General features: G+C 34.2%; 3 protein-coding genes across 7 annotated transcripts; 2 read left to right on the top strand and 1 right to left on the bottom strand.

Moving 5' to 3' along the window:
- Nucleotides 1-169: 169 nt before the first annotated feature.
- LOC140831165 (26S proteasome non-ATPase regulatory subunit 8 homolog A-like) lies at nt 170-2,833 on the top strand. Of its 2 annotated transcripts, none has more exons than XM_073194963.1 (6): nt 170-370; nt 897-975; nt 1,084-1,186; nt 1,676-1,936; nt 2,229-2,340; nt 2,518-2,833. In XM_073194963.1, the coding sequence occupies exons 1-6, from the start codon at nt 266-268 to the stop codon at nt 2,656-2,658; spliced, it is 801 nt and encodes a 266-aa protein (XP_073051064.1). In that variant the 5' UTR covers nt 170-265; the 3' UTR covers nt 2,659-2,833. The 2 variants fall into 2 exon arrangements, with proteins under 2 accessions (XP_073051064.1, XP_073051063.1); XM_073194962.1 differs by having other exon boundaries at nt 1,673-1,936.
- Nucleotides 2,834-3,310: 477 nt separating this feature from the next.
- LOC140831164 (bZIP transcription factor 16-like) lies at nt 3,311-10,082 on the bottom strand. Of its 4 annotated transcripts, XR_012117800.1 has the most exons (14): nt 9,933-10,082; nt 9,442-9,551; nt 9,292-9,345; nt 9,144-9,218; nt 8,009-8,098; nt 7,849-7,908; nt 7,569-7,738; nt 7,052-7,106; nt 5,515-5,551; nt 5,142-5,431; nt 4,304-4,359; nt 4,132-4,209; nt 3,917-4,042; nt 3,311-3,647 (listed from the first exon to the last, which is right to left on the bottom strand). XR_012117800.1 is itself a non-coding variant. In XM_073194958.1 (13 exons), exons 2-13 carry the CDS (start codon nt 9,511-9,513, stop codon nt 3,588-3,590), a joined length of 1,167 nt encoding a protein of 388 aa, XP_073051059.1. In that variant the 5' UTR covers nt 9,514-9,551; nt 9,933-10,082; the 3' UTR covers nt 3,311-3,587. The 4 variants fall into 4 exon arrangements, 3 of the variants coding, with proteins under 3 accessions (XP_073051059.1, XP_073051061.1, XP_073051060.1); XM_073194958.1 differs by lacking the exon at nt 4,304-4,359; XM_073194960.1 differs by lacking the exon at nt 4,304-4,359 and having other exon boundaries at nt 9,442-9,544; nt 9,933-10,080.
- Nucleotides 10,083-19,784: 9,702 nt separating this feature from the next.
- Nucleotides 19,785-24,452, top strand: LOC140831163 (uncharacterized). The gene is made up of 7 exons (XM_073194957.1): nt 19,785-19,928; nt 20,981-21,551; nt 22,154-22,326; nt 22,527-22,622; nt 22,928-23,184; nt 23,566-23,786; nt 23,904-24,452. The coding sequence occupies exons 2-7, from the start codon at nt 21,243-21,245 to the stop codon at nt 24,276-24,278; spliced, it is 1,431 nt and encodes a 476-aa protein (XP_073051058.1). The 5' UTR covers nt 19,785-19,928; nt 20,981-21,242; the 3' UTR covers nt 24,279-24,452.
- The last annotated feature ends 1,108 nt before the right edge of the window (nt 24,453-25,560 follow it).

The raw sequence follows: 25,560 nt of genomic DNA, 5'->3' as shown, positions 1-25,560 counted from the left end.
GAAAAAAAATTTAGATTTGGAGTCGACTGAAATGAGAATGAATGCAGTGTCAAAAGTTTTTAAATCAAATTTAATAATATATTTATGTTTAAACATAAAGACATTTATGTAAATTGACTCATGAAAATTTTTTTTTAAATAAATCACTTTTAGATCCTTTTCCCTGAATTTCCCCTTCTTTCTCCTGCATAACGCAGGGGCGGATCCTTTTATGTTCTTCTGAAAAGCCTCAAATTTTTTTGAAGAAAAATCGTTGAAGACCTCAATGGATCCGAAAATCACAGAAGTTTCCCAAATTTTTGATAGGTTTCAAGCGTCTTTCATGCGGAAGGATTATGATACTTGTGATAGACTCCTCTCGCAGCTCAAGGTAAAGTTTCCTTTTCTTTTGGTTCGGAATTCAACTAATTTTTGTAAACATGTATTGCTCGTTGTTTGAAATAAACGTTTTAGGTTTGTCGATGTATAATTTCTTGTCTCCGGTGAGACATGCTACGGTTAAAGTAATGTACAGAGTGGGGATGACTGAAACATATCGATTTTGCTTCATCTAATGGTAGGGAGAAGCTCCGGTTTTTGTAATTAATGTCCGTACGTAGCTTTATGGTTTAGCACTTTTGCCCGAAATCAGTACAAGAAGTTAGATCTGGATATTTATTTGGGCTAGTGTGGAAAAGTGTTTTTTCTATGATATCGGGAAATTGAATTTGGAGGAGTAGGATCAAGAAACAAATAGGTTTAGATAGTTCCAAGTGAAACGCGAGGAACTTGATTTTCTTACAAGTTCAATTTGGAATTTGCTTAATTTAGCACAATGGAAATGTTCATTTCTTTGGAATTGATTGAGGTCGATATTGCTACTTGCTAATTTATGGTGTATTGTGTATTTTTTGCAGGTTCTATTGACTGAATTTGAGAGCCTACCTCCGTTATTTCAGGAAACACCAAATAACATCCATGAATTGACGCTAGCAAGTATTGCTGTCCTTTTATTATTACTTGTATCTTTTGGGATGTTTATCATTACATTCGGGATTGATTTTCTCAATACTTTGTATGTCTTTTGCTTTGACCTTTTTTCAGGGCATATATACGAATATGCAGTTGTTCTCAGTGTGAAAATTGAGGATCAGGATGCTTTTGAGCGGGATTTTTTCCAATTGAAACCCTACTATACGGATGCCCGGTAACTTAACTTGTTTTCTACTTGCTGGCACACATAAGTTTATGACATGTTAATTTGGATAGCAGAGAATCAGAAATCAGGTTTTAATTTATTTGCGGAAAATTATATAACCATGCTTCTCTTGGTTGGCTCATCTCTTGTGAATGTCACAAGCTTTTTGTGGACGTCATGGTTCTTTCACTGGAATATTGATGAATCAGCATTAATGTTTAAGAACTGAATCCTATCACAAATATTTTAGAGGGCATGACCTAATTAAACTAATTTAGTAATTGATGATTTTACTATATTCAAAGTTTATATTCTTTGCTGCTTAGTTTCATGTCTTATTTGAAAATCAAACTGATTTTTTTCCATGCTTTCATATTTTTTTTCACGATGAATTATAAGTTGACAACTGTTTTATGCATAGACTATAGAGCAATTTGAAGTGGTGTGTTTTAAGTTCTCAGGCATTTGTTTTTACCATTTGATGTAATGGAACAGTAGTCGTCTCCCACCATCAGCTGAGGAGTATCCTATTTTGGGTCTCAACCTTTTGAGACTTCTTGTGCAAAACAGAATTGCCGAATTCCACACCGAGTTGGAATTACTTCCTCCCAATGCTTTAGAGAATCCTTGCATCAAGCATGCAGTTGAGTTGGAGCAATCTTTCATGGAAGGAGCCTACAACCGTGTATTAAGTGCTAGACAAACAGTACCTCATGAAACATATGTTTATTTCATGGACTTACTGGCAAAAACAGTCAGGTAAGATTTCCTGATTGAGTTGATTTAGTAGTGTAAGCATTTCTGTATTTTGGTCATACCTTGCGATTTGATATACTGATCTTTTCCTTTATCCTTTTAATTCCACTTGTTCATCGTATTTCCTACACAATTGGCATTTATTCAGACTTCTCTTTGTGGACCTTTGGTTCCTGTTTTTGATCATATTATGTAATTTAAATTATAGCCATTTATATGATTATATGCCTTTTTCATTATGATAAGACCAAAATTCCACTTTTTTCGGGACTTGATTTTTTTTTTTCGGTGGTAGGGATGAGATAGCTGGATGCAGTGAAAAGACATATGATTCCCTTTCAATAAAAGATGCAAGGCAAATGCTGCTGTTTTCTTCGGACCAAGAATTATCCGAATACATCAACAAGGTAAAAATTGTGGCCTATATTTTCTCCAATCCCAATATAACTCTAGCACGTTACCTCTCATGTTGGCTTTTGAATATGAAGATGTAAAATGTCTATTTTTCTCATATCACAGACTATTTTACTATCTTGTTATTGGTATTGGAGCATTGATACTTGGTATGATGTTGGAATATGCAGGAGCGTACCGAGTGGGAGATCAAGAACGGGTTTGTATTTTTCCAAAGATCTAAAGAATCGACACCTTGCAAGGAGATTCCGTCTTTGCAGCTGATCAACCAGACACTCAGTTATGCCAGAGAATTGGAGCGGATTGTGTGAGAGAGGAGTTGTTTGGTGCTTCCATTTTATATTTGATCATTTGCTTCAACTGTACCATTTTATATTCCGCTCCCCCATTCCATCTTTTTGTTTGTTTTTGTTTTGCAATGACTTGATAAACAACGTGATGGTAGTTAGACTTTGGCTTAAGCATTGTGCATTTTTTCCGTATTCATCTTGTAGTATATATATTTGGGGCTCTAAAGAAGTTTAGGATTTTTTTTTCATATTTGAAACTCGAAATCAATTGGAGAGAGGCCCTATAACAAGGGCATAAATAAGTTGATATGAAACAGGAAAATTTGATTTCAGGGTCGATTTTTAATAATCAAACCCAAAATGGAGAGGTTGTAGTTCTCCCGCTGACTTGTGAGCGGGCTCAAGATTGAGTGATTGACTAAAGGTCGAACGGTCAATCGACTTTTTTTAAAATTGAACTAAACTGACAAATTTTACACGAATATACGGTTGTCATTTTTACATGATTTTTGTCATTCACTACCCTTTAGTTTTTGAGCTGTGATTTGATCTTACCACGACACAGCAGGCCCATAAAATATCACAATGGCTGAATTGGCACGTCAAACAATACCTATTAACCAACAAAAAAACATAAAGCTAAATGATCAAGGGCGTGTTTTGTGGCGTAATATATCCCTGGAACCCTTCCTATCACCCATTTTAATAAACACATAAAATACAATTCACCATCATTTGGTAACAGAGTCGAGGGTAACGACACCTGTCATCAGCTCAATGGCGGTTGTGTTCATCCGACCGTAATAGACATACATATTCTGTGACTAAAAGGACAACCGAGCTCTCAACTATCACTATATCATACCATGTGACATAAGAATAGGTGGGGGGGGGGGGGGGGGGGGGATGTTCTTTATGCGATCTCCTGTCTATTAGGTGTTGCTGGCTGATCACTGATTACCTGGACTGCACCTTCGATCTTCTTGATCAGGTAGTTCACCAAGTCGCTCCTGAAAACCACATTTGGCAAATTATTACCGGCAAGAAAATGTGAAGAAGTGTACCATGAAATGATCAATACTGCTTCCTCAAAGCCCCAGTGAATAAATAGTTCTTGAATAAAATGAATTTCATACTTGGTCGAAGTATTGCCCAAAATCACCAGTTATCAAAGTGACAACTGAGGAGCACATGACACAACAAAAACTGAGCATCGGATTTTGTTAGATGTGCTTCCCAAGTACAGTAAGATTACAACAGGCTCCAATACAGATAATACCTCAAGTGATGCATTCTGGGCAAGAAGTTGCTCGTACTCATTCCTTATCCGAGCCAATTCTGTCCTCAGAGAAGCATTTTCTTCTCTCATTGCTTCTGCACGTTGGGCAAGTTCATCACATTCTGCCTGATCCCGCAACCAAAAACACGTAACACAATCAGACATAATTGAGGCTTGACTAACTAAAAAGAGAAATGGAAGTATTTTCCAATTACCTGCTTGCGTAGTCTAGATCGACGAGCAGATTCCCTGTTGGACTGCTTTCTTCTCTGTCTTTTGAGCTCCCGTTCGTCCTGGGCTCACATTGAACATGTAGAAGGTCAAGGTCCAAAAGGCAAAACACAAAAATATATTCTCTATACAGAGGAAATGATATCAATAACTCACAAGTTAAAAAGGAAAGCACAGACTCTGTCGAGACAGCTTAGTATGTACTGTGCGATCTAGAAAAATTATCCACAGTAAAAAACCGATATCCGATCATTAAAAAATACCCATCTGTCTTGATCATGTGAAGATTGTGAAATTAGGATGATAAATGGTGAATCGAATCATAAAACTATCAGAATTCGTCAATAGCCCTCCAACAATCTTCGCTTTTATGATCTTGCACTGTTATCGTTCAATGTTCTTCGATCCATTTTCCATTCTGCTTTTCTTCAGATGCTCAATCAACCTTTTATTTTTAGCACACGATGTTATTTGCAATCTTTGATAATGTGGATGGATACATGTTGGTAATGAAAATACATGAAAAGTAATCATCATTGCATGCACCACAACTGGAAGTCGTAAAAGAGCACGTGAAGCGATGGTACAAAAGTACCATCATTACTTTAACTTTAATATGTCAAAGTTAATACGACTGTTTCCATTGTTGATGCAACTTTTTAATGGCTCTATATGTTCCTTACTTAGGTATTCGGTGAAATAAGACATATTTGAGTTAATATCTGGAGAAGGGTATTCGACTGGTCTGTACAGGTGACCAATGAGACTCTATTTATAAGCTCTGGGCCGCCTATTATGATACTCCAACTGATTCATCTTTAAAAATTAAATTTATCCTCATATGACTAGGATAATCTCCATCTTAAAGGATTAGAATAATCCTCGTCATATCAAAACCTATTTTGGCAACTTCAAAAACCAAGTTATAATAAGAATAAAAGGTGACGCAGGGCACCCACCAGTTATTAGGTAAAATAAAGAAAAGAATTGAAACCTGTATCCAGGGCTGTGACTGAGCATTGTCCCGTGATCCAGAAGAGACCATTCCTCCAACAACTGAAGAACCAGGTACCTTTCCTCGCATTGGAGGCATAGCAGATGTCGGAGCAGCACCCCAATAATCCATTCCAATGTTTAAGTTAGTTGTGGGACCAGGAATACCACCTAGAGCCCCTGATGCTGGCATTGGCATAACAGCCATTGTTTGATTTACCATAGGGTGAGGCGCAGCCATCCCTCCATTCTGAGAATTGTGAGCAGCATTGCTACTCTGAGACAGTTCAGCTGTAGCAAGATAACACGAGTCATGAAAAGGTTTAGAAACTAGGTTAAGACAGCAGTAGAAGTAAAATATACAAGAAAAGTACCTGAATCTTGTTGGTCACCAGACTTCTCTGGCAATTCCTGCAAAAATAATAAAGAAAGTTCAGAAGCAGAAACAAGTGCGATCTAAATCTCTAAACACACATGATTATTTGCAATCTTATCAGAGGATTGTAATAGCTTTCTAACAGGTAGGGGGAAAACAGAAAGCAGGAACCCAAGAACCCTATCCGATCAGGTGAAAACAAGACCAATTAAATTTGATCCACTTAATTCCGGTCAGTAACTGGGCGGTAAATGGTAATAATGAACCTGATGCGACTTATAACCGTGTGGATTTTTTCATATGGAGCAACCAAGACCAGCCAGGGGTACACACCAGTAATTAAAAGATATATATTTCATTTTTTTACCAACATTTTTTCTGTACCTATTTTAATTTTTTTAGTAATAAAAAATGCGTGATAATTTACATTTTAAAGAGAATCCTGATTTTTCGACATTTCTCTCAATTCTACTTTTATACAATTAAAAAATCAATGTTTAAAAAAATATGTAACCGGGCTATAGTACTAGGCTGGGTGTTCACAGAGGAGTTTTTTAACACCAATAGTTCCGAGCTAAAAGTACCTCAGCCTGATCTTCTGGGCGAGTTAATTTTTACTTCTAGGCCGAAACTACTTCACCCCGAGTGACAGGAAAAGAAAAAACAACAAACGTAAACTTATCAGGGGCCATAAATTTTCAACATACAAAGCTTATTGTAGGAGACTCCAATATTTCTTGTTTCTCTAAAAATGCTGGAGTTGTTGGTCATTTCCTATGGTCTGTCAATTCTTTTTGGCCAGTTACTATATGACCCAAATATACAAAGCAAATATCAAAGTCACGCTTGAGTATGTGAAAACTGTTCCTTTGAAATAACACTTGAGCAACATTCAAGATAACCACAAAAAGTGAAATGTCCTGAAAATCGTGCATTTATGCTCATTATTAAGATGGACTAATGAAGATATCAGAATTTTCTTAACAAATTTTTCCTTTGTAATATCCAAACTTCGAGAGATAATGATTGATCTTTGATATAGCAACTAGTAAGAAAGTAGTATCTTCATGTTTAAAATGGTGCAAATTTCATGGGACAACCAGACTGCTAATATTTTGTGATTACTTGAGCTAGAGAGTAATTTTTTGTAAGTTCTATATTTGTGAGTGATTACTTCAAGAGTACAAGTCGTGTTTGTATGGGATCACTTGTCTAGTCCAATATATATCCCAATACAACTTAATGTGAATTACATTTTCTGAATACAGAGTACAGCACCTAATAAGTTACTTCTGTTGTGTTTAGACATTATTTGATCCAATCTAAACGGATCTACATCCGATTCAAGAAGAATCCAAACTACACAATTGCAAACAAAAATGTGTCTCAAGATATGATGATCAAGCATCAAAACTTTTCAAGTGATATATGTTGAACATAACATTATTAATTGACTGATGCCGTGAAATACAAAAAATTAAAGCACGGGATTCTTAATTTTTAGCAACTTGTAAAAGTGCAAATGTAAAACTTACATTTTCAGAATCAGCGTCACTTCCTTCACTTGAACCTTCACTTGAACTTTCAGCACTGAAGATTTTGTCAATCAAACAGCTCAATTGAGAAATTTAAAACGATGTTCAGCACCAACAGATTATTCTGAGAAAAAACATAGGTAACACAAATTCGTTCTCAGTAATTAAATAATTGATAGGACAGGTACCAGCAAACAAAGAGAAGGAATGGGAAGGAAAACACAAAAAACAACATAGATGATCCTCAAAACCAAGGAAAAAATAACAAAAGACCAAAAGAAAAGGATGATTAATTTTATCAGACAACAAAAATAATGCTGTCGCAAGAGCTGAGCATATAAAAACTGAACTATTAATTGAATACATAAAGTCTGTACCAAAGTCACTTTCCATCTCCCGGACCTACTCCCATCAAGTAACAAATTTGTGGATGAGTGAGCTTTCATATACTAACAACATCTGAACAAAGATGTTTATTTATGTCCCTTAACTATGTTTTTTCACACATTCACCATACCTTTTGGAATGCGAACCATTTGCAGAGGCACCTGACATTTTGCCAGGTTCATTATTCTTCCCAGTGATCATATTTAAACTGCCCAAACTTCCCTTGGATCTTTTGATCGGCAGTTTTTCCTTCCCTTCAAATGACTTTCGATCCACCTCCATGTTGCTTGGAGAGTTGGCCTTTATGTACATATAAACATTCATTTCCAATTAGTTCATGAGAAAGATTTGTATATATCACATTGAAAGAAAAATGGAGGGAAAAAATCTCAAGTGCCATGTTGACTCACGGAGGCTTCAGCAACACCGTTTGAAGAAGGCATAGTGAAAGGACTAAAAGGATAAGATCCCTAAAAACAAATTCAAAGACACCAGGAGTATTAAGGAAGATGCACCAAAATGAACTTGATCATAAACATGCTCAACAATAGAAACTTAACGAGAATATACCGGAGCCATAGTTGGATGTGCATATATACCCCCATGAGGGTACATAGCGACGTATGGATGTGGAGGGGTACCATAGGGCGGAATAAATTGCTGCAATTTGCAGAACACAAAATATATAAATGATTGTCAAGCAGAGCCTAAAGTAGTAAAAAAGCAGTATATGAGAGAACATAAGAAATTAAGTACAAAGGTAACCCATTCCAAATGTTAATGTAGGCAAGTGTATCAGATATTTTCACTTAATAAGGCTCAACACAAAATTGACGTTTAGAAATAATCGAGGGAATATTAGTTCACGAATAAATGGAGTTTTAGATACCATGCGCTGGATGAACTTGCTTAGGCATAAATCACGGTATATTTCGCAAGAAGTCAAATTCTACCACAAGCCATAATAACAACATACATAGCTACCTACTGCTTATGATATGGATATAAATCTCTCCTTTCTCAAAATTTTCCCTCGTCCACAGAGAATTAGCTCAAGAACCAGTTTCTACAATTTTAGTAAACCTAATTTGGAGCCATCTTTGTTAATCAAACTCGTATCATCCCTGAATCACCAATTCTTTATGTTCATACCCTCCCTCAATACCAGAAACTCCGGAAAAGCTAGTCGGGAACCAATACTGGGATAAGTTAGCTAAGCAGAAATATTTTGTCACATGGCTCGATACTGGTTGGACGCATCTAAAGTTCACTGTGCAAGACTTTGTTTCCGTTGGTATCTCATTGGAACATTGCACTATGATTTCTGAAAATTCACTAGTAGAACTAGAAGCACTCAAAGCATGCTATATGTTATTATTCCAATAAACCAAGGAATTTTGGACCAATGCAACTTGTGAAATTTATAAAGAGCCATACTTCATTTCTTTACAGGGTATGAACAAAATCATGATTGCATAGGGGATACACTACAGCTAGGCAGAAACTAATAACAATAGTAAAGCGACGTCAACTTATTGTAGTCTTCAAATGTCATATGTTGAAATTTTGGTTGGCTAACTATTTATCCTAAGTTAATTTCTCATCTCCGATAACTCTATGTGCATATAAGCTGATATATGACTTAAAAAATGTAATAATTGTTAGATTATGCGCCTGAACAAAAACAAACGAATAAATGTTATACCTGAACACCCCACATGTGAGGGTGGGCCTGTGGACTTGATGCCAAGAAACCAGGTGGAGGCATAGGAGAATATGCCTACATAACCACAATCCACACCATATAACTAGAAAATTCAAAGTTAATGAGGTACAACCAGATGAAAAGCAACCTGAAATCCAGACCAATCGGCAGCAACCATGCCTTGAACAGCTGGAGTACGTTCCTGGAAATTTCCCCCAAAAAATGCAATATTTCAAATCATAAGCTAGTAAAAAATACCATAAGAGTACATGATACCAAGAGCCACCAGCAGGATAACCTGTGAAGGAGTCTTTGGTTCCTTCGCTTCTTTCCCCTCCTTGGAGGATTTATCAACTTCACTACTTCCCATGTTTTACGCTACACCACCTCCTCCAATATCATTATAATCTGTGCCCGTGTTAAAAATGAAAAAAATTACTCGGTCTTTATATAAAAAATGGCACACAGGAAATCAAACTCTTTCCCAAATCACGAAAATTCCAAAGTAATCACGTGCAGACAATGACATAGAATTGTAAGGATGATGAGAAGGCCTCCAATACCCAGATGAGAATCATAAAGCAAAAAGGCTGTAGTCGTCAAGTAGAATAATCATACGTTAAATCTCCACAAATTACAATCAGACGCATAGGCAGATGCAAGTAAAATATTCATGACGCATTAACTTATCCAATACTAGGATACAAACCTGGACAACGATCACCGTAAACTCACGTGAATCAACTGAATTAAAGAGCAGATAAATAATTCCAAATTCGAAACATTTACCACGAAAAATGAACCCTGACTCGGTAATCTTAAGCAACTAGAATCCATTAGGAGAGGACTTTTGACAACTAAATTTTGACGGTTAGGGCTTGAGAGAGGAGAAAGCTAAATTCAACAAAAATATCATATTTCACAATGGGATTTTCTTATTTCTCTTTCGATTTTATTTTCAAGAATTAAAACATTAATTTATTTTTTTGTTCTGTTTAAATTTATTAATTACTTTCACTAGACCAGGGTCTCAAAATGCGACATGATCCGTCAACCCAACACGACCCAATACAAAAAAAAATCAGGTTCGGGTTGGGGTTGGGTAGGTTCGAGTTAGTGCCATGTTAAGCGGGTTTCGGGTTGGGTTGGATTGGATCACGGGATGACCCACGAACTTTTTTTTTGAAAATATTACTTATATTTTTATATATTGTATGTTTGAACAAAATTTATTATATATTTATATGATAAATTTTCATCATTTAATATTTATTTTGCATATTTTTATTTTTTTAACAATTTTTTATTTGATTTAGTAAATATAATTTTAATTTTCTACGATTAAACTTTCAAATTTAAATCGGAAATTTTGTTATTATGTGTTTAAATTAAAATATTATTATTTTTTATTTTTTTGAATTTTTTCATTAATTTTTTTAAAAAAATTTAAAATAAATAAATAAAATTCGGGTTAGGCGGGGTAGATGGGTTGAGTCGGGTTATACGAGTTCGTGTTCGGGTTGGGGGTTATTGGGTTGCTTCGAGTTATGGTTGGGTTCGGGTTGAAAAAAAAATAAAAAAAATTTCACGAGTTGACCCGAAACCCGATCCAACCCACTCGATTGACACCCCTACACTAGACCACGATAGGGCTTATGTTTTGATATTTAATTTTTTTAATAAATTAATCTTTTTACAGTTAATTATTGATTGATATTGATTTAATATTGTTTGTGAATATTACAATCAACTATTTACATATTTATTGATTAATACTGAATCGAAAGACGATTGCTTAAAGATAACTTTAAAGACATCAATCAACATATGATTAAGTCGATTAGAAATAATATTTAATTTCAATACGTTGTTTTAGGTGGAAATTAGAATTTCATGACAATTTAATTTATTCAAATCTAATAAAATTCAACTAGAAATACTTAACCAGATATATTTAAATAGATTATGAATTATAAAAATATATTAATACTTAATTTAAGAAATTTCATCATGATCGAGTAAAGGTCAGATAAGTAATTATAATTTAACATGTGTGACATTGTGAAGTTTGGTAAGTTGGTTTTTTTATTCGAATTTAAATCTTACTCTATCATTAACTATCATTAGATTTAGTTGGCAAATTTCATATTTTAGCATATATAGATTTATTATTTTCAATCATTTGATATGATTGAATTAGTCTAGATTAAGCTAAATAATAAAAAATCTAGTAATTAAATATAAGTCTAAAAATTGAAACAAGCAAGACTTCATTTTTACCTCCGGAAGCACCGTCGTTTCAGAAGTCGCTTATACTTTTAAGAAAGAGGGTGTTCTTACCAAGATCCGAGTTAGCTTTCCTACCCTCTAATTCTATTTTTTTCCTTTATAATTTTGTCATTTTTTTATTATGTTACACAAGAACAGGGAAATAAGTGAGAAGTGTATTTGGTACAAATTTTGAGGTGAAATAAATCGTCAAATATTTTGTGAAAGTGTGTGTGACGACATTAGTGGATGCTTGTACAATTAATAGCCATGTGAGAATAATTAAATCAAGGGAAAAATGAGAGTAGTTGGGGTCAGATTTGGGGTTGGAGATAAAGCTTGTGATTGTGGAAATGCGATTGGATTGTCATACCAAATAAATGCTTTTAAATTTTGTATACATATAGTAGAATGAGTAGGTCTTTTGTGAGATGGTCTCACGAATCTTTATTTGTGAGACGATATTCACAATAAAAAGTAATACTCTTAGCATACAAAATAATAATGTTTCATGGATGATCCAAATAAGAGACGTCTCACACAAGTTTTTGCCATGTAGAATTATTGTCAAAGTTCAATGTAATTGAAAATTAAAATATATCTGCACTCTTTTAACCGTTTCTTTTTAATTATCTGAAGCAAAATTTAAGTCCAAAAATCCAGTGTTTGCGAGCATTGGGAAGAGGCTCGAGCACAAGTTGTAGATTTAGCTGGGCTTCCTACAAGGGACATGGCAGTAAGAAAATGCATTGAGAACATTTGATGAATTATGGGAAAAAACATGTTTTTGCCACATGTAACTCTACTGAGGAGTCATGTTCAATTCCATGTCCGATGCAAGTTCGAGTAAGAAACAAAAACAAAATGAAAAAATAGCTTAATCGGTAGATGCTCAAGTAGATTTAGCACGTGTGCATCACAAAAATGTATTAAAAATGACATAGATCAATGAAGAGCTCAAAACAATACTAAAATTCCTACAATTTAGTGAGGATAATTAGAGTTGTTATTGTTATTGATATATTGTCTTATATGTTGCAACTTATTGTAGGAAATTTTAATCAAATTTAAAGGATGAATGAAAGTTATGACTCATGAATGTGAGAATGTCTTTTGACTCTCCGTATTCTTGAGTTAGTTGTGGTTAATGATTGTGGAAGTGTTTTTTGACCTTCCACATTTTTTGAGTTAATTGGAGGCTTTTGAATATTCACATTCTTGAGTTAATTGTAAGATTAATTGAGTTAATTAATTTTGAATGACTTTTGATTTGTATTTTGGAGCTTATAAATATGCATCCATTAAGTTTTGGCGATAAAGTGAAGGTACATTTTCAGTTTGTCGGTGTAGTTACTTCGTGCTAAGTTATTGCATGGTTTTATCGTTGTAGTCTGGGAAACAGTTGCTCGTCTGATCCTCGAAACACCTTCGGAGGAGAAAATCTGTTTTAAGAAAACTGTACTTCATACAAGCCACGGTTTGAGTTATAAATTCTCGTGCCTACAAGTCATTTTGTGCCTATCATACTAACACTCCATTATTATTGACTCCATAATTTAGAGGTCACCTGTCCTCCGTTTCAAATGCCCGTAAATGCATTTTTTGTGCCTTTCTCGTGAAAACTTTGATATGAACAAGGTCTGCTCGTACGTGTCCCTAATTATTAACTAAATAAATTGAAAAGTAGCTTTTTGATGCATCAAAATGATGAATTTCTAAGCAAGATTTCAAAATCATTCGAATATCGACAAAGAAGATCAAGATCATGGACCCATAAATTTCACAATTCAAAAGATATTCAATATTCGGTATAAATTTGAATATTTTGTATAAGCCAATTCCGAATACACATGATACTACTAGAGTTGGACTACTTGATTTTGTATAAGCCAATTCCAAAAATAATTATATATAAGATATAATAGGCATTTTTCTTATTGAACCCCACATGCCTAACATTTAATTTTCATCATGAGATTTTATTTTGATCTCAATCTAATTTCAATCATTACAAAAAAAAAGATAAAGATTCAATATATCTTCAATTCAAAGAATTAACTAATTTAATTTCAAATAAATGGATATATGAAAATCGTATAAACATCAGCAACATGAATCAACAGTTGTTAATTTAAAGACTTGTAAAAAAAAATTGATTAGTTTTGAAAATATGTGTAAGCTTACCATGACAACAACAAGTATCTTCCGTCTTATCTTTTACCTGCCAATTATTTTGAATCTTTTCGTAATTAACGAAAATTAATATAAAGAACTCATTTTTTTATCTGTATTTTTAAAACCATATTTGTGACTTCACTCTTCGAAATAGTCAAAAGTTATGCACTAAAACTTCAATGACTGAATGTAGTAGCCCATTTTCCCCAAAGCCTGTATATCCCCATTCAACCATTTATGATCATCCAATTGTATATATCAATCATATATTTCCATGTTGTCTCAAATTCATCTACAAATTCACAATAAATGATGCATTTATATCACAATTTTTTAAAAGTTGAATTGTCATTTAAATTCCCAAAGTGTGAATGAGCATTTTGATTTATATGTCTTTGACATAAACGATGATGTGGATGTGGGAAAAATGTTTCAATGGAATTCATCATGACTTGATATTGGTCCGAAAAAATTAACAATTAAATTCATTTAATTGAAGTTTATTAGTACCAGAAAAATGTCGCTGAACACCTTTCCTCAGATTTTGGCTTACTGGCCATAGTCTCCTTCCAACTTTCAAGTGAGAGTGAGTTGAACCTAAAATCTTAAAGTTTGGGGTCTCAATCCACCGCATAAATATACATTCTTATGGAAAACTGAAGATAAGAAAACAACAAATTATTGCAAAAGGTGACATTGATTAAAAATTAAGCCCAATAGTTTGTTTCTTAAGTTGTCATAATCCGGTATATGACATTGATAATCTTTACAAGAACCATACTATGAAATATATGATACTGACAATATTTTTTCGAACTCGCTGAGAATTCTATCAAGCTAGAACACAAAATATTTCAAATATTTGCCTTCGACTATCAGTGAAACCGAAGTACATAGGGTCTTCATTCGACGATAACATCGACATCTAACAATGGAAGCGGCGTGATGGCGATGACAAAAGCTTTGTGAGGAGAAAGTGGTGAGAATTGAAAAAAATTTGAATTATAATTGGGTTAATGGGTTGAAATCTTAACTATCTAATTTTTAACTCAACCATGATTATATATATATATGTGTGTGTGTGTGTGTCATTTGCTGAATATATTCATGTACCACTTATAATGATAAGATCTCCTGAAACCATCTTTATTCGAGAGAAAGATGAAGTGTGTATAATGTAAAAAAACTCAAATAAAAACCACAATAAAAAATAGTTTGGATATTTATATTTTCAATGTTGTTTTATTTATAATTTTTATTCATAACTCTGTCGAAATGTTTTTTGATTTCCCCTTACATCCTTTCCCTTCTCCGACTATTTATTTACCAATATTTTATAATCAAAATAATTATCATTAATGTTAACAAAACTCCCACCTCCAAGTTATACTTTAAAAAATTAATATTAAATAAATTTGAAAAATGATTACCTTTGGGGGTGTATTCATTCTACATTTTAAAGATTTTTAATGACTTTTTTTTTTTAAATGATGGATTTTTGTGGAGTTATGGATTTTTATTGACTTTTGTGGAATCTTATAAAATTGTAAAACAAATTTCATAGACTCTTATAGACTTTTTTCAAGATTTTTGTAGACTTTTGTAAATTTTTCATAGAATTATGTGAATTTTGTAATTTATAATTATGATTTATTTTTTATTAATTTTTTAAATAATTATTGGACATAAATAAATTCTTCAATTTTAAATTATTTTTTTAATTTGTGAATGTAAATGAATTTTACTTACTTAAAAATTAAATTAATTTAATTTTTGAAAAACGACAAATGAACTATCTAATTTATTGAAATCAAAATTTCAATTCTTCATGTCAATTCAACATGTTAATGAACGATATTTTTATAAGTTCATAATAAAATTTTATTAAAGGAACAATCAAAACAATGAATAGTCTTTTGCAAGAAAAAATCTAATCATTATTGACAATTTGATCAACATCGCTCCAGATTTCATTGGCTTTAATATTCCTCCACGCATTAGCATTTTCTCGTTATTGTTCATAAGTATCAAATAACTGATCAAAGTTATCATCTTCATAAACTTGTATAGATGAAGACAATTGAGCTTTATTATTTTTAATTTATAAGTCAATCAAATATTATGATTTTTTTATTATATAGTGAAACGACCATACTTCTAGATTCATTTAATTAATACTAGTTTTTTTATTTATATAAATCATACATAATTAATTTATCATAAATAAACTAGCATAAATAATCAATAAATAAATTTTATAATATCCAAAAGCATTCATGCAAAATAAGTAAATAAAGCAATAAAAGTCTAAAATTCAACTCAATAAATCCTAGCATCTTAACAATCTATAAATAAAAGCGATAATCCATAAAATCATCAAAATTCTTTAAGATATGCAGAATTTTTAGGTTCTCGGCTATGCACTGCGTCTCCTCGAATACTCGACAGTCCACACCTCACGACTCAACATCGCCATCACCTGCAATCATACAAACCTAGTGAGTATAATGACTCAGCATGCTCAAACCTCATATAGCAAGTACGTAATTAATATACAATCACATGCATAAAAAATACTTTCATTAAAAATAGACTTTTCCATGCAAACGTGAAACCTTAAAAAAATATGCAACTTTTTAAACAATGCTTACATATGAACATTTTGAAAGGGGATCGGTTACGGTGACCGGAAGCGCAACGGAAGTTTAAAATTTACAATTTTTAAGCAAAAATTTCGGCCACATCAATGTGTGTAGCAAATACAAAGAAAAACACATAATGTCATACATATGGTGTTTATAGAAATGTACCTATCAATCTTAAAAGATTGATGATGGCTCCAACTTAGTTGATATAAAACTAAGCTCTTCAATGGCAAGACAATCTTCAAGCTTTCTTTGAGCCCACCTTGCTCAAATATTAAGCCCACCACCAACTAGCTAGATCCACTCTAATTTTGCACTAGAAAAATTAGAGCATTTTTCTTTGAGAAGTATATTGTTTCCTCAACAATTGAAGAACAAAAATTTGGGGAGAATGGGGAGAAGAATTTCGGCCATATGGTGTGAATAGGGAGGAGGGAAGACTTGTCTTGGTCTTGCAAAAAGTAGAGACAAAAGTAGCATGCCAAGCCTAGATATTTGAAAAAGTTGTCTCCAACCCTTCACCTCCCAAACATGCATATATTATATGGTTTTTAACAAATTAAAAACCATGGACTAAATTTAATTATCTCAAACATATTTGAGACTAATTAAACATTACTTGAAGTTACCCAAGTCCCACTAGTTAAATAATTAATTTAAATTGAGCTCTACAAGACTCAATATGATTTAATTAATTCAACACTTGAATTAATTTAATTATTTGGACTCTACTAGGTCCACTAGTGTTTAATTAATTCAACACTTGAATTAATTTAATTTAGTCCATGATAATGTTTATGAAAATCACAATTTTCAAATACATTATTTATTTGGCCAACTTTTAATTTAAGAACATATTCATAAATTAAAAGTTACATTTCTCTCATAGAAGTCATACTTCTATTTTTCTTATACTTATAAACTCATTTATAAGTCGTTTAACACATTGAACTAGTTTCTTCTTTATAGAAGTCATACTTCTAATTTTCCTTACGCTTATAAACTCCTTTATAAGCCGTTCAACACATTGAACTATTTTTACTTCTCAACGGGATCTAGAAAGCCAGTACTTGTGTGGCTCTCAATGGTTCATTGATACAACTAGCCGTGGGTTCACATCTCCATATGATTCGGACTAAACATGTCCTTATATGAGCATACCCCAATTGCTCCATACTTACTTATCAACTCCTTGATAATAAGAACGTCAGAACTCAAGTCTGATAGTACCCAACCAATCATGTTAAACGCCTAGCAGCATCGCTTACATGATTCCCTAGGTATCAAATGATAGTGCATGCAAGAACCATTCAATTATGGTTAGCGTACAGTACGGTTCCTTCAACTCATATATCCCGACCGATTCGACAACCATTGGTTTATCGAGAGTTGTCAATGAATCGATACTATGTGTCATGTCGTAGTTGCATCGATGATGTAATCTATGAAACCCCTTTCATAATTACAACCATATTCTGGCCAGAGATTTCAACCTACATACACATGATAACACATAGGATATCCATACCCGAAGGTAAGCGGTGAATCCCCGACTACAATGCATCGACTCCTATATGTTTCGACAGAACACCCAACCTTGCCACCTGATGATCCCATAAGAGTCGGTAAACAAGTCAAAGTGAAATGCTAGCACATAGAGTCTCAATGTTGTCCCGGGTCATAAGGACTAATGTTGTACAACCATAAACTAGGACGTTTCCACTCGATAAGTGAGAACCACTTGGAAAGTCCTTTAATGGAGGGTTGTTCAGTGCACTCTACCAGGAGCACCTATCTGCATGATCGGACATCACAATGTCCCCTACCAATGAAACATGATACTCACATCGCAGATACTAGTCTCTAACTCGAGCGGCCTATATCCTTCTTAGTGGCGGCTGAATCGACTAGGAACCGTTTAGAATATACAGTATTACAAATATGAGTTTCATGATACTCATCATATGAGCATCTCATATTCTTTCTACTATTTGTATATTCAAGGGCTTTATCTATGCAACTAGCATGGGTATACAGATAAAGATTTGCCAAAAAAAATAATTTCAAATATTATTAAAATAAAGATGGCTTATAAATAGAGTTTCATTGTGAACACTCGGCCAACACTTGGCTCGACGGGCACCTATCTAACACATTTTTCATTTAAAATTATCATTTTTAGGTGAAGTTCGATCCTCGAAAGTGACAACATTCATTCAATTGATCAATATATAAACCATAGTACTAGGTCGTCGGGTTCAACGTCCACTTCTTCGACGATCCCACCGACTATCATAAAAATAACTTGACCGTTTACTTTTTCAACAGATCCATTATCATTGAGATTCCCACCCTCGTTTTCGACGGTGCACCTCCTTTATCATTGCAAGTGCACTATTCCCGTTTTCAATGGATCCCTTACTATTTTTACGTCACGATTAATTCACATTCCTCAAAAATATTTTCTTTATTTTATCATTTCATAAAACATTCATATCTTTTCATATTCTTTAAAATTTCCAAAAATGGCTCATATCATTCGTATACGTCGAGATTGCTAAAAATATAATATATGTGCAAATATGTTAAAAGTTCTAAAAATGACATATATCATGCATATACTTTAAAACTTCTAAAAATAACATTTTACATGATGTGGAATTGTTTTAGGAAGTTGCGAACCGCCCTTGACTTTTCTCGGACCGACCGCACACGATTCAAAGCTATACATACCCGGATGACCCCAAACTTTGACTCAACGAGAACGACTCGATTTCAAAACTTTAAAAACACAAAAAATATCCAGTAGCTTGCTGGAAATTCAATCTTAAGACCTATGTTTCAAAAACGACTCAATTCGTTTACCGGATGACTCGTTTACCACCGTTTTCGCGTTTTTGGTTAAACAAATGACCAAACTACGCTTCCGACTAGAACCAACCCGAGACCAGACCTTCATCAACATCATAAGAATCAATATAAGTTGCTGGAAGTTCCCAAGCCCAAGACAAAACCGAAACATGGATTACATTTTAACCTAGGCTCAATTAACCCTTTTTTTTTGACACGTTAGGGCAATTTACGACTCTGAACGGATCACAGCTCGGAACGACCTTGAACCAGGCCCTAGACCCTTCCTTAGAAACTAAATAAGACCACGATCATGCCCTTTTGGATACAGACCGTACGTCCCACGCTCTAAGCCCTTCACATCAGCAGCGCACCATATGGCTCTTCACGTGCAGCGGAGGAACAAACGCTCCAGCATATGTGGCTACCCTTGGCCCGACTCTTGGCTCACACTAGACCCTAACTAGGATCATAAGGCACGACCCTAGCCCATGTTCCATCCATTGAACCGACCCTCTAGCCCTACGCACTCCAAAACCTACAAAAATTTGAATAACTTTTTAAAAATCTACAAAAATTTACATTAAATACCTTTAAAATTTACAAAATATATAAAAATTTAGTTTTAATATCTCTAAACTTTTAAATTTCATAAAAATTATTAAAATTCTATTTCATCCCTCAGTATCATATCGCATTGCCAGCTAAAATTAAATTTATTTACGAACTGTTCGTAGAAAGTGGGCCTCACCTCGCGTCCGTGTCTGTTAGGTCTCGGCTTTCAGCCTTTCCACTTTCTCCGATCTTGTTTCCATTTTCTTTTTTCTCCATGCTCCGCAGAGAAAAGGTAAGATTTTTTTCATTTTATTTCTTCCGAGCGTGTATTTTTTTTTTATTTGTTGTCATCATTGAGTTTTTGTTTGATCGAGTCCGATTGTGTGAATGAACCTCATGTTCTTGAAATTCATTGTCGTAACATCGTCAGAAATCGCCATCAGGAAAATAGGAGAAAATGTTATTGGAAATAGCTGGTGTTTTAATGTGAAAAAATGGTTATTCAGTTTAGACCGCAATGTTGTGGATGAAACCGTAATTGAATTTAGAGTATTTAAAGCGCGATTTTTTTTATGTTTTATTTTATTTAGAGCTGTCCCGTAGTTAGAATTTGAGTTAGCTGTGATTTCACTATTATAGGGGCAAAATGTACCACCACATTCAATGTTTCAAAATGGGCTGCCATGTAGTATAGAAATTTCCCGTGTTCATGTATTCCTCTTCTTTTTTTTTTCTAGCTTAATATCTTTAGATTGATTAGTGATTGATGCTACACTTAACATCGATGAGGGACATGACAATCTTATTATTGGAGCTCCCACTTCTTTACCTCTTTTAATTTTTCTCGTCGCCATGCATTTTCCTGTCGATAACATTGGCATGTCTTATCCTTTTGGTTATTAATTGGATAACAATCTATATTAGCTTGAATCAATGACTGTGTCATCTACTCATGTCGTAATAAGGCATCCAATTCAGTGATATATGTTTTCTCTGGAGATGAGTTAGAAGGATGTCTTGTCCTTCATACATTTTTAGTTTATCAAAAAATGTTTTGTTTCTTATAAAAACTTTCATGTAAAAACTTTATCGCATCTTCTTACTATATTGACATTTTATTGCGCACTTAACCAAGAAAAACCTGGGAAATGTGTGTTGTTAAGTAATTCTTGATTCTTTTATTTTAGTTTATTCTATGTGCAAAGAGCTAATACTTTATATTGAAATGACTGTGTTCAGCATGTAAAAGTATTAGTTTAAGTTCAATTCAATGGTGTTTTATGCAGAGAAGGACTTTCCCCTCTGTTGATAAGGCTTTGATTACTCTTATGCTCATGTTTGCAGGTTCTGATGATCTCATCTCAATTACTTTTTATCTTCAAAGATGATTCCCATCAGGAATTTAATTGGCATGGATAGAGAAACACGGTTTTGGCATAAAACTTTTTGACATTGAAATCTCACATTTGTCTCAGTAATAATTCCGACAGTTGTTTCCATTGGCATCGGCTACTATCCCTTGTGGAATATCTTTCAGTCTATCTGTTTGCATTTTGAAGGAGTTATTTTCTTTATTGATGATATTTAACCTAGGAACAAGTCTGACATGGCCACCTTTGTCAACAATAAAAATATGTCCAAAAGTATATCTATTGCATCTGACTCTAAATCTTACTCTCGGAAGCCTTTGGTACCAATCACATCACTAAATCATTGGAAAATTGGAAAAGGAGCCGGTGTTCCGATAGCATCATTTCTTATTAAAGCTATTGCATTAGAGTTGTTGCGGAGGTTCTCAAGGGCAAAGTGTCCTGTTATATGGAGTGGGCTGCAAGCATTGCAAGTACTTTGTTACCCCCCATTCAAGTGGATTCAGCGCTGGAATCCTTTCGGAATGTTGGTTAAAGGCATGCAGGTGGTTTCTGAAATGAAAGATTGTTTCTTTTAATATGGCTGATCCTGACACGAATAATCTGACACTGGTCATTTTGTGTTTGTTCCAAGCATCTGCTTTTACATTTTACATATATAGAATTGAGGCTAAAGCCGTCTTGTGAAATTGTTTATGGTTTCAAAACTATAATTCCATATTACAAGTGACAATTATCTCATTTTGTGGTTTTCATTTCTCTTCTCTGGAAACTGGTGTACTTGTTTTGTCTTTTGTTTCTCTGTGTTCCTTATCTTAAACATTATTTCAGGCACAATTTTGGGCATGAATCTTATGTGGTATCCCCCTGCCCCCATCTTGCAAGGGATATAACACAAAAATAAGAAGTGGCTATTTATATCTATCAAAATGCGAATTTCGTTAGTTTTTTCAAAATTTGAAAAAAATCACGGATTAATGGAGGCAATGACATAGCTTCCTTGACATTCAAATAGAGTATTGTGTTTGTTGTCGTGGTTGGTAGTTTTTTATTTCTACAAGTAGGATTAAGCATCATTTTGGGAGCTTTAATCCATTGGAACCATTTTCTGAAGCTAATTTGTTGAATGTAAATTGCCTTTGTTCAGATGTTATCACGCCCTTTATTGGTTCTCTCTATTGTGGATGCTTTCTCTGATCATTCAGAGAGCAGCAATCCTGCAGTGGATAATACTGAAAATAATAATATCAATGAAGATTCTCAAGCGCGTTCAGATTCTCATTCAAGATCCTCTTCCGTACAGTGTGATCATGACACGAGGTGTGAAAAGTAGTTGTTCATGTTATATACCATTGACATAAATATTTTGTTTGTGGACGATATCTTTACGCTTGCCTACATAAAGTCACCCCCATTTTCATTCTTTTGTACTCATGGAAACTACACTCCAGTGGAGTTTGATTCTGATAAGACATTTTTCACTGGATTTTCTTTCCTTTGACTTTCTTTTCATTGTACAGAATTGGCAATGAAAAACCTCAAGGTGTGCTTTCCACAGGGTGGTTCGGTAATCTTTGTAAAGAGCTGGAAAATCAGGGAATTACTTTGCCAGAAAGGTGAGTTTGTTAGTTATGGTGTTAATACATCTGTTATTAGTGCATCATATACGATGTGTCACATGTGTTTATGCTAAGGTATCTATTTGTGGCAATATTTAGAAAATATAGTTTAATGAATAGTATTTGTAGGACCAGATCAAACAAAGTTAAAAGAAACAGGTTAATTTTAGGTTTATTGACTGTTATCCCGATTAATTGAAACCTATTTTTTCCTTTATATTGTGGTCAATAATCTGTTAAATTTATGTATATAGTAGAATTTCTTCTCTATATTGGAGTATCACAAGGTTGTCTTTCTGCAGAATGAATGAAGAGGAACTTCAGAGATTTTATGTAGCTTCAAATGGAGATTTATCAAGCTTGTTATTATCAGTTAAAAAAACAATACTCTGGAGAGAGACTTACAGACTTCTCTCTGAGGAGGAACTCGAGATGTGGTCAAATATGGTTTTCTGGCACGGTTTTGATGTGAAGCATCGACCCTGTCTTATTGTTCGTCTTGGGCTGGCATGTACCACCTTGTCGGCCACCGATAAACCTTGCTTTGTGCAGGCAGTGGGTACGCTCTACAGCCACACATGGAATTTTTTTTAGTGTTCTCCGTATCGAAATTCGGCTCTGAATATATAATGTTATGAACTAGCTGGTTCAGGTGAAACGCCAAAGGGATCATTTCGAGTATAATGCTTTATTTCTTTCCAGTTGTTCTCTCCATCTTTTCCATTCCCTTAATGCCAAGAGAATTTTAGAGTCAGTTGCAAGTTGACGAGTCACTGTCTTTCTGGTGTCTAAGCTTTTGCATTTGTTTCTCACAATTTATGTAACACTCCTTCTGAAGTACGCTAATATTTTTGTCCTTGCAGTTTAACTATCACGATATTTGTCCCCCTGATTCTTTGATTCGCGTGTTCAATGTGCTGATAGCTGTTTGTAACTGAAGTATCTCAGGTGGAGCACGGTGTCCTCTGCTTGGTGGATGGAGAAAATCCTCAAATTACTGTTATAGTGGATTGTCATGGGTTGTCACCTCTGAAAATTCCCATGCAAATGATGAGACACTGCTGTAATATTTTGCAAGACAACTTTCCAAATATCCTTGGTTGTTTAATCATTATACGGCTTCCTTCAATAGTTCGTGTTATGGCACGGACATTTATACAAGTAAGCTTATGACTACTTTACGTGACAAATTGCTTGGCACGAGACAATAATGTCAAAAAAATTCATCCGCATACCCCGTTATTTAAATTTGCACTATATTTCTGTCCCTTCCCTCAGGTTCTCAAACCATTCACCAAGCAAAAACTGAGAATCGAAGGAGAGGCATATCAGAAAGCTCTTTCCAACTGTTTCCCAACACTTCCATCATATCTTGGTGGTCCGTGCCCTTGCGAAAGCTGTGCTAAACTGGAAAAAGGCAGCATGGCACAAAGTTTCGATAGCCATACCGGCACATCAGAGGCAGTTGCTGAGATCACAAACAGTGAGGATTTCTCATCCAACGAACCAACTTATCAGTATGATACAATCGTGGACAATAACTGCAGTCAAACATTGCGCTCTGCTGTCATAGGTATTCTCATTCTCTGGGTTTTAATAGCTTTTATTGAAGGAATAAATGACCCCTCAACTCGTCCATATTTACCGGCGTGATGTGGTAAGAGAGGAACGGCCCTCCCTATTTCTCTCCAAGTCTTGATTCTTCTTATCCCTTTAGGTTAAAATGTCTATATATATCTAAGTAATGTAGGAACTACCAGACTGATGTGTTGTAGTTATTTGTAACAGTTTCTTACAGTGATAAATTTGTAAGAAATATTTGAATTCCGTGAAGTGAGGATTGATATATTCGAAAAAATCATCGATTTTTTGTCCACTTTAGAACCAGTAGACGGTATGTTACTTGGAACAAGGCTAGAAGCTTGTATGATTAAGTAGGAGGTATTGCAAAATGCAGACTGCTGTTATAAACGGTGGTGAAGGCCAAATTATGCTAGAATAATAGTATTTTGAGAGAGATTTAGTGACTCGAAATTACAAAATCTTAGTTTCAAATAGAACACACTACATAGAAGTTGTGGCGACGAGAAACGGTGTAAATTGACCAAATTTTCTAGATTATGATTGTGTATCATGATATCTTTTGTTTTGGAACTTTGATCTATCAGCAACCATGTTTGGAGTGCAATATCTATATCAGACTCCAATGTCAATCGTGTGGTTTCAATAAATTCAAGTTGAAATTAATGCTTAGACCACATTAAGTTGTGCCTAGAATATCCAGTTGGCTCCACCTTGGACATTACATTATGGTGAGTGACTCTTCGGATTCCGAACAAATAAAGACTGTTTTACTAAAATCTTGTCGAAATATTCACTCTCTAATCTTATTCCATTCTCTGTTTGGCCCGTCCACTTCAAATGAAACGTGGTCTCAATTAACTGAAGGCCATGATTGATAATTGCAGCAGCAATCAATCTTACTTTCAGTATCATTATTATCATTATTATACCAAATCATTGGTTTTAACGCTCTTAATCTCTAATTCTGAATATTTACATTTTAGGTACTGCGATAAAAAGATAGTAGGTCCACTTAATAAACCATGCGCCGTATGTCTTTTCTCTAGAGCAAAAATTAGTGGAGGGGAAGTAATGATGTAAGCTCGCTTGTGTTATAAATATTGAATGTGGCTGCACTTAGATTTTAGTTGGATCCACATCAAATTGGGTGTGACGATTACACACACACAGAGAGACAGACTTACAGTACAATTCCGTGTAATCCCCAAAAAAAAAAAAGGGGGATGTCCTAACTTCCGTGCGTCAGCGTCACATTCTCGCATCTGCTGACATGACATTTCGTTATAAATTGCATTTTACTCCCCTTTTGAAATTAAAATATCACATTTTTTATGACTAAATAATCGAGATA

Source organism: Primulina eburnea, chromosome 4 (assembly GCF_022965805.1).
Source record: "Primulina eburnea isolate SZY01 chromosome 4, ASM2296580v1, whole genome shotgun sequence".
Taxonomy (NCBI): Eukaryota; Viridiplantae; Streptophyta; class Magnoliopsida; order Lamiales; family Gesneriaceae; genus Primulina; species Primulina eburnea.
The sequence above is the reverse complement of the archived record's forward strand: the minus strand, read 5'-3'. Positions and strand labels throughout refer to the sequence as shown.